Raw genomic sequence first — 9,009 nt, 5'->3', positions numbered from 1 at the left:
TTGTTTGTGGAGTTATTTTCTTTGTCGCTGTCATCTTTAGAGTAGTTCTCAATAAGGTACCCGCTGCTTATTAAAGAATTAGTGTTTTGACTTGTATCACTTTCAATAGTTGCGTCCATTTCAGTTACATTCGAGTATATTCTTGTTTCATTCAGTTCGCGGAACGACCCGTTTCGAAGCTGACGCTTGACATCTTTTAGTGTGGGTCTACCGCGAAAAGCGTATGCCATTTTTTGTATGTGCTTTGAGCGCCCCAAGAAGAAATCGATTAAGCCAACGAAATGTCGATCTTCGGTAATTCAAACAACGCATCACAGAGCTCTTCATGATCTTGGATTACGTGGTTTGCTTTAAATAACCAAAGTAAACAGCGCCACGTGGCTTCTATTGTGCATTACCCAATCAAAACACCGCCACGTGCTTTCTATTATGCATTGCCCAATAAAACACGGCCACGTTTTTCTATTGTGCATTTTGCTGCACAGGAAAAAAAAAAAAACTGAAATCTAACGTCTTTTATAACTCGAGCCCCTACGGGGCCCGAGTAATAAAGCCATCCACATCGCCGGTGCTGACAAAGTGTGGAGAAATCCCACAGAAAAATACAAGCAACAGACCTGCATATTTGTGGTGATCGAGCGCATTGATGAAACGAGAGGTATAACTGATCGAGTCGAATGATACTGTCCCAGAAAATGGAACTTTAGCTGTGATTGGCTCAATCCGAGAAAGGAATGTGGTTCCAATGTGAGCAGCCGTTTCTTTGGAGGGACCGTTGCGTGACATCGCAAAAAACGGCTGCGACGGAGACTGGGAACGGACGGGTGAAATGCGCATGTAACTCGTGTTGGAGACTCGCCTCCTTTCGTTTTATTAGAAATCTAATCGAGACAAGCCCCTTGCAGAAGATATCTAAAAGAACAAGCGTTAAACATTAACAAGGACACCCAACGAGCAAATAAAGCCAAAAGCAGTTTAAGAGACATTTCTAGGCTCCTACAGTAATGTATAAAGACTGTCTATATAGATGTTTTTATCACCTTGAAGAATTTGATCTGTTCGGGAATCTTAGCTGAAAATTGAAGTATCCGAAAATTTTAGGGAATGATATCTTCATTTCAGAAATTCAGTGCTAACTGAACGTTCCTTCATGTATTTCCCAGCGAACCATTTGCTCATCCGGAACTGCTATAGGTGACCCGATTAAGTGCCAAAAATTCCAAAAATGTGCCTTACGAAAACTTAAGGGACTACTTTTCCCTTTTAGATGATGTTTTAGTAAAGAATTCTAAAGCTGCTTGCAACGTAGAATCGAATGTCTTAGAGCAGTTTGACTCTCCCGAACACATATTTCACAGAAGATTATCGTTGGGTGCCCCTGTTTAAAACGGCTGACCTGTTGCAAGGAGAGCTGATTACCCTACTTATTTTATTACCACAAAGTAAGGCCGATCTTCGTGCAGCCGTGTACAATGTATTTCAAATAGATTCGTGACCCCAAGAGGCATGCCCTGGACTAGCCTCAAAATCCGTTTTCGCTGATCATTACTAACATCCGTTTGCGTTATGAAGTGAGTAAAGCATCGCTGCGGCACCAAGCCAATGATCCGACAGTAAGTAAAGTTAGGGTGGTTTAGCGGTTATCAACGTCGCCTACCGCCTCTGCGACCAGGGTTCAACCTTGCCTAGTTCCCCGAGGTCGTATGTGGGCTGAGTTTCAGTCGATCTCAATCTGACTCTGAGGTTTTTTCTCAGGGGGTTCCGGTTTTCCTCCCTCATCAAAATCCACTCTCAGTGAATTACATCCGGCTGCGAGCGGACACCCTCGATAGAGATAACCTTTAGTATCCTTCCCAATTTCATTGAATTAAAGGATATAAAGTTTTTTTTTGCTTAAGCTAATAAAATTTCAGTTTGGGCGAAATAGCCTATAACTGGATCAACGTGGACGGATATCTGAAGAAAGAACGATTCTCTGTTGTGCTCGGGTCGTCACAGTCATTTGATCTTTTTGCGTCGTTGATTTGCGTCTTCAGACCACCCATTGTCGATTGATGAAGACACTAACATGTGCGTCGAAACGCTGGGTCTATTTTAAGTTACATTCATTGTTGAAACCAAAGTCACGGTTACAATGGTTGCAGTTTTGAACCTTAACCTCTACCTTACTGAGGAGATTTTGGGCGATCGAGAAAGTTCCATTGGTCACTTGTATGATCACCTTATGGATAAAAGGAAAATAGCTGAACACCTCTTCTCGTGATTACAGCTTTCTTTTAACGCACTTAAGTATTTTTTAATAAAGACCGCAGGTTATTGAAACGAATTAGAATTCTATCAAATATGGAGGGACAGAAACAAACGTAAGATTGCACGAAATAGTAGTATTTCTTTCGCGGTTAGGCCGTATAGGCAAGAAATTGAAATCAACGTTAATGGTAAATTATTTCAATGTAATAATTATGATGCAAACTGCACTGAATCGATCACCAATGCTCACAAATCTAAAATGGACTCTTATCATAAGCCAACAGTTCTAGAAAAAGCGAATCTTCGGTTTGAAACTAGGTTTATATTGTTAATTGGATTACTTTAATCACCAAATCTACTTATTTTTTTAACTTGTTAAGAAACAGGGGGCACTTCAAAAATCTTTATGTCCCCTTCAATCAAATAGGCATATGCAAACCACACATTTAGGAAAAGAGATGACAGTCTTGCAATAGTTTGTTTAATTAGGTGGGGAGATCAAACCGTGAGTAGAAGTTTGTCGACAAATTTCATTTATTGTCAATTGAAATTCACTATTATGGACTTTGAAACCGGTGTACAGTGTCTTGAGGTCAGGGCACTGGGCTTCAGAATGTAACATCTTATTTCGCATACGCACTCGGAGAGAGAAACAGCAAGACATCAGTCACAGAAAAACAACTTTTTTACCGTTTCACCGAAGTGTCAGTACAAGAGCTTAGTCGAGTGTTTGTTAATTGTTCAAAGATCATTTCCAGGATTTGCCTTACAACGTTATTTCTGTTGGCAATTTCCTTTTTTAGTTTTTAGTGACAACTGTTGTTATCAGAAGCTCATAAGCTCCTGTTGTTGTACGACCGGGATTGGAATAACTCATTCCAGAGTTAAAATTAATATTTCAGCTAAGAATTACGGTACTTTGGCAATACAGTGGTTAATATGAGACTTTTTTTGCGATGTAAGGACCAATGAAATATGTCAGAAGCATTGTGCTATGAAAAGGCGATACGTTTTCTCAGCGGTAGGATATTCCCGCAAATCTCGGTTAAGAAAAAGCTCACTAACTGGTTCACAAACCGTTCGCCCGATTTGTTTCTTAACCAGCCCAAAAGGGAAATTGAATATTCCGTCACTGATCATCCACCCCTACGAGTAAAGAGAATTCTTCTAAATCTGCTCCTGATGTTTCCTAATTTTTCATTTACTTAAGTTTTAAGCAACTTCTAGAACTCCTTAGGTGAGATGTGAGATCAACCAGCTGCACACCCTCAGAAGGCGGCATGGAGTTGCCATTGCTGATTTTAGCAGATGTGAGCTTAGGCTTTTACTACGAAAAGTAGGGACCTAAAATGATACTCAAAAAAAAGAGAAAGGTCTCTTTTCTTATGGTGACCCCGGTATCATCTAATTAATGTATTCGGCCCTAGGGATGAAAACTCCGGCGACACTCTTAAAATAATCTCTTTAGCGGGTATTGATGGCCGGAAATGGGTTTATAAATTCAATGTGGCGTGTCGGAAAATAACAGCAACCTTAAAAACTTAAAAAAAAAAAAAAAAACAGCAATTGTCTGAGCAGACCTTTATGCAGATTTTCATGACTTTTTTCACATGTTTAGATGCCGAGTTCTTGCAAATCGCATTATTATTTCCTGAAATAAAAGTTGATGTTAATCCAGCGAAAAAAACAGAAATTAATCTTCCGGGGTGCATGTCGTGAGCTGTGAAAGTACAAATTTTTTTTGTCAGTTTTGTGTATATTTCAATTTTATTTTACGGGGTTATATTTGTGTGAAGTTTTCAAGAAGATCTCAATTCGAGGTCCTAAATAGCAGTCGACTGGATTTATCTCACTCGTTGAAGGAAGTGAGCAATACAGCTAATAAGACTAAAAATTGCAATTAACAGTGTTTCTAAACGATACATCTTAAAAATCAAATGAAATCAACTTATAAGCTTTTCAAGATACACGCTTTTAGGCTGATAACAATTCAGAGACAAAGCATGCCTCATTAAAAACGCTGACTAATAATTAACTACGTTCTACGTATCGCTTTATTGACAGAATGGCGTGATTGTCGCCGATTAACAGATCAGATCTCACTGAAGTGTAAACAATTTCACACATTGTCTCTTCCCGCTAGAAACTATCCAGTTGAACCTTGGACACTGCTCGGAGAGGAGTTCGCTGTAACAAGGAAATTGAGTAAAAATGGCATTCGTAGCGAAGTTTCTGTTTGAAATCGAAGAATTTCCATCTATTGGCCAAATTGTATTCCTCTGCTGTCTAATGTGCGTTTTACTTTTTGGAAAAGAGATATGGGAGCATTCCGCCTCACATCTGCCTCCGGGACCTTGGGGGTTACCAGTCATAGGTGAGGTGTTTTCCTTGCGTTCAGTTGCTGTGTCACTGTAATTCATTCACTGCATGGTCTTAATGAACGTTCAATAATGTAAAAGCCTTCTTCACACGGTCCAAAGATTCATCTCTACTCTTTCTGGTCCAAACTCATTAATCTTTACTGAATCAAATAGTCCATACAAAAGCGCCGAGAAATTTTGAGCTTTATGGCGATCCGTGCGTGTGTTCATGCAGTATAAGCAATATTTCCTTAATTCGTGGAGTAAATTAAAATTTTAAAAATATCTTTTGGGTTTCCCTAAGTGTAAGTCGTTGACGTTTTATAAAGTTAGCAAAACTTTCCAGAATATTGTAATTGACAAACAAAAAAAATGCACAAGTTTATTATTGATGCCAGTCCTAGATGTATAATTTGTTCGTCACCTTTTCTAAAGTTAATAAGGGTGGGCAAAATAGCTGTATGATTATTTAATATTAGCACAACCGTGATTACCTCTTGCATGTCACCGGCCTAAGACCAGACAGGCACATCGCGTGTTCTCGGCCGAGAATCTGCCATGGTGACCGCATAAGTTGTTTATCTTAGCATTTCAAGTTTACTACTCCTGACGGATACAATAACCTCAAGTTCGCAATAACCTCAAGTTCACTGACGGAAGATTTATGAAAGTGTTAAGCATCCTCTTATTATCATGATATAATTTATCATATTCCACCGCCTTGTGCACGTGGTGCGAACACTTGCATGATAACAAATAGCCTTAAGCCACCGTGAAATTTAACTTTAAGTTTTAAACTAAAAAAAAACTTGAAAGAAATGACTATCATCCTTTGGCTAGCATTTATACTCAATACCGGCAATTGCTCGCCGATACATCAACTTAAACAGAGCTTAATCAGCTCTCTGAGTCTTTTAGATCAACAATTTATAAGTAGTCTTTGATCAACATCTTTGGTTTAACCAAGGGGCTACGGGCCACTGCTCATTTCTACCACAAAAACAGTGATCTCTGTAATTCTGCAATTAGTTTTGATCTCTTGGTTTTTCTTTGCACGAAAAGTCCTATATGAATTTTTTTATTTATGACAGTAGAGAAAAAAAAAACAGTTGTCTTTAGTAATATACCGTGGAAAAATTGTATAGGTTATCCGGCAGAAGAAAGCGCTCGCTCTTTTTAGTTTTTTCTTATCCAAACCTCGGAAACATAAAAGGGAAAACGTCGTGCGCCTTTGGTATGCGAAAAGGTTGCTGTGCATTAGTCAAAACTCGCATAAGACTGAGTTTGTCGATAGTTTGTCGCATATTAAGAGTCAGGAAGGCTCGAAGCTTTAGATGTGCTTACCGCATTAAGTAGGACTTTTAATCAGTTAAAGTACTCGCAACTTCGATCGGTGATCAGATTTCGTTTTCGGCAACTATCGACGAACATGGTTTGAGTTGAACTCACTACAAGAGACAAACGGTAGTTAATTGAAACAAATATTCATTAAATGTTCAGTGCGATTTGACTCTACAAATACGTATTCTTTGGCAAACAAAGGTTCAGTCAACTTCTTTCACACAATCTATAGTATTCTTAGGAATCGTATTTCTCTTTCAATTCACTATGCGTCTTGATTTATGAGAGTCAAAAGCTCTAGGACGATGACCGTGAAAGAAAACCATTGACAGCAAGTATACGTAAATTATGTAGAACTTGAAGCGTAATGCTACTTACCTAATAACCTAACTTTCAACCTAATATTCGTCCTCTTTGTGCACTATTTTTGCGCAATTTTTGGTATTTGTTTTTTTGATCTCGCTATTATCTCATTATTAGTTTTCTTTTATCCAAAACAGGTGCAAGCTTTCGCATTGGAAAGAACCCACATATTGACTTCACCAAAATGGCAAAAGAATATGGCGACGTGTTCAGCTTGATGCTTGGCAATCGTTTGGTTGTGGTGATAAATGGAGTACAAGCCATCCGAGAAACCATTATAAAGCGTTCTATTGCCTTTGCTGGGAGGCCAAAGCTCCACACATTTGATTTGGCCAATCCTGAAGGAAGTAGTCTTTCCTTTGGTGACTACTCGCCCCGATGGAATCTAACGCGCAAGATCAGTGTCGGTGCCATTCACAACTTTGTCAAGAACGAAGACACCTTAAAAGAAAAACTGTTGCATGAATCGAAGCGCTTGGTTCACTGCTTCAAGAAACAGAAGGGAAAGGCCGTTGATGCTCTGATAACTCTGAAGTGTGCCACAGCTAACATCATTCTCAATGCGCTTTTCGGAGTGGAACGTTCATACGATGATGAAGGTCTCCTTAAAATTCTTCACCTTGCAGAGAATCACCGAAAAGCGGTGCATGGCAATGGCCACGTTGATTTCCTACCACTGCTCAAGTACCTTCCAAACAAGACGCTCGAAAATCTCGTACTGACAATGAAGGTAGTTTTACAAGAAGTGTTTCAGATGTATGAAAAGAACAAAGAAACGTATCAGGACGGACAAGTCCGTAACATAGCGGATAGCTTTATCAATGCCGTCGAAAAGGAAAGCCAAAACGAAGACGAGAACTTACGAGATGAGAAAGAAAGTCCAAGCATGACTGCACTGCTTAAGGATGACCAGATAGTTTCCGTGCTGGGCGACCTGTTTGGTGCGGGATTTGAAACCTCATCCACCGAACTCTATTGGAGTCTGGCCTACCTGATCACATATCCAAACATTCAACGCGATCTTCAAGAAGAACTGGATCGCGTTATTGGCAGAGAACGCCTGCCAACCCTGCAGGACATACCATCACTTCCTCTTCTTCAAGCGGCAGTCTACGAGCTACTGAGGGTAAGCTGCATCGTGCCCCTTGCAGTACCACGAACCACCACGTCCGAGATACGCATACGGGATTTCATAATCTTAAAAGACACCATGGTCTTCGTCAACCTGTGGTCAGTGCACCACGACGCTCAAGCGTGGAAAGACCCACATGTTTTTAATCCCAGGCGTTTCTTGGATAGTCAAGGTCACCTCATCGACCCCAAGCTGCTCGGTGGCTTCCTTCCATTTTCGGGAGGACGCCGCAAGTGCCCTGGTGAAGCTCTGGCAAAGAAAATAGTTTGCGTTTTCCTAGCCGTGCTACTTCATAGCTTTCGATTTACACAGGTTGGTTTGCCGACCGAATATCAAGGAATTGATCTTCAGGGAGAATACGGCCTCATTTTATCACCGAAGAAGTTCTTTGTGAGCTTAGAATTACGGAATTAATGACATTGCAGCGATCATCGCGGTAACATTACAACCAGCTTGTCGTGTTTCAAATTTAAGTTTAAATAGCTGTGGTCATTACCATGGATATGTTGCCGATAAAATCCGTTCTCAGGTTGAATCTGTTTTTACCTAGATTTAATTGCTGATCCTCATTTTACCTACAATAGTTTGAATAGGCACTCAGATGAATTGAAGAAACATTTTTTGGAGCCTAAATTAAGCCTAGACAAAAAATATGGGGTCAGCTTAGTGTTAGTTTTGGGTATTATTATACATGGATTTCAATTGACTTATTATAGAAAAGTAAATAATGAAAAGAACTGAGTTGTATTGTAGTGGTAAAGACACGGGACTAAAGATCTGCAACAAAACAACAATGTGATTGGTTAAAAGAGGTGAAAGAATCGTGCTGCACGCGCGGCAAGTATTTTATTGCTGCACTCTGCATAACAACAACGCCATGAAATCGTTAAATTTGAGGTTTTAACGACATGAGAGTACAAATGCGAATCTTTCATTCCATATTTTTGCTCTGAAACCTCTCGTATAAATTCAATTTTAAGATCATTCGCCCACATTGTATGAAGTGAACGAGATGAAATAACGGCAAAAGACTTATTACTGTGCAAAGTTACATTTTAAAGAGGGTCTGAATAGGCGGGTCCACATGTCGGTTGTCGGTTAAAATCTTCGACCTTTGTCGGTTGTCGGTAAATCCCAGTTACTTTTTTTGTCGCTAGTCGGTAATTTTTTCCTCGTTTTGTCTGTAGTCAGTAATATTTTCTAGCCCTTTGTCGCTAGTCGGTTAACCCCATTCACACCCTCTTTAAAGAGACGTTTTCGTCGCGGTCGCCGTACTGAGGAGCTTTTAGGCGATCGAGAGAATTTCATCGGTCACTTGTATGATCACCTTATGAATAAATAGAAAATAACTGGACACCTCTTCTCGTTATTACACTTCTTTTTAACGGGCTTATGTATTTTGTAATAAAGACTGTTATTGAAACGAATTAGGCTTCTAACAAATATGGAGGGACAGAAACAAACCTAAGATTGCACGATTTAGTGTCATTTCTTGCGACGTTAGGCCTGTAGACAAGAAATAAAAATCAACGTTAATGCTAAACGATTTAAATCTAATAAGTA

General features: G+C 39.6%; 1 protein-coding gene across 2 annotated transcripts in view; it reads left to right on the top strand.

Annotated features, from left to right (window-relative positions):
* Positions 1-2,676: 2,676 nt before the first annotated feature.
* The window catches only part of LOC138021799 (cytochrome P450 1A1-like), a 6,356-nt gene continuing 23 nt past the window's right edge, over positions 2,677-9,009 (top strand). Inside the window, exons 1-2 of one of the 2 annotated variants that reach the window (XM_068868805.1) lie at positions 2,677-2,755; positions 6,452-9,009. The exon at positions 6,452-9,009 is cut by the window's right edge and continues 23 nt beyond it. In XM_068868805.1, coding sequence (XP_068724906.1) covers positions 6,499-7,860 — 1,362 coding nt within the window. In that variant the 5' untranslated portion in view covers positions 2,677-2,755; positions 6,452-6,498 and the 3' untranslated portion in view covers positions 7,861-9,009. Of the gene's footprint in view, positions 2,756-4,452; positions 4,625-6,451 lie in introns of those variants that run through there. The other variant, XM_068868804.1, reaches the window with a different exon arrangement.

This window comes from Montipora capricornis, chromosome 10 (genome assembly GCF_036669925.1).
Source record: "Montipora capricornis isolate CH-2021 chromosome 10, ASM3666992v2, whole genome shotgun sequence".
NCBI lineage: Eukaryota > Metazoa > Cnidaria > Anthozoa > Scleractinia > Acroporidae > Montipora > Montipora capricornis.
This window is presented reverse-complemented; position numbering and strand designations above follow the sequence as displayed.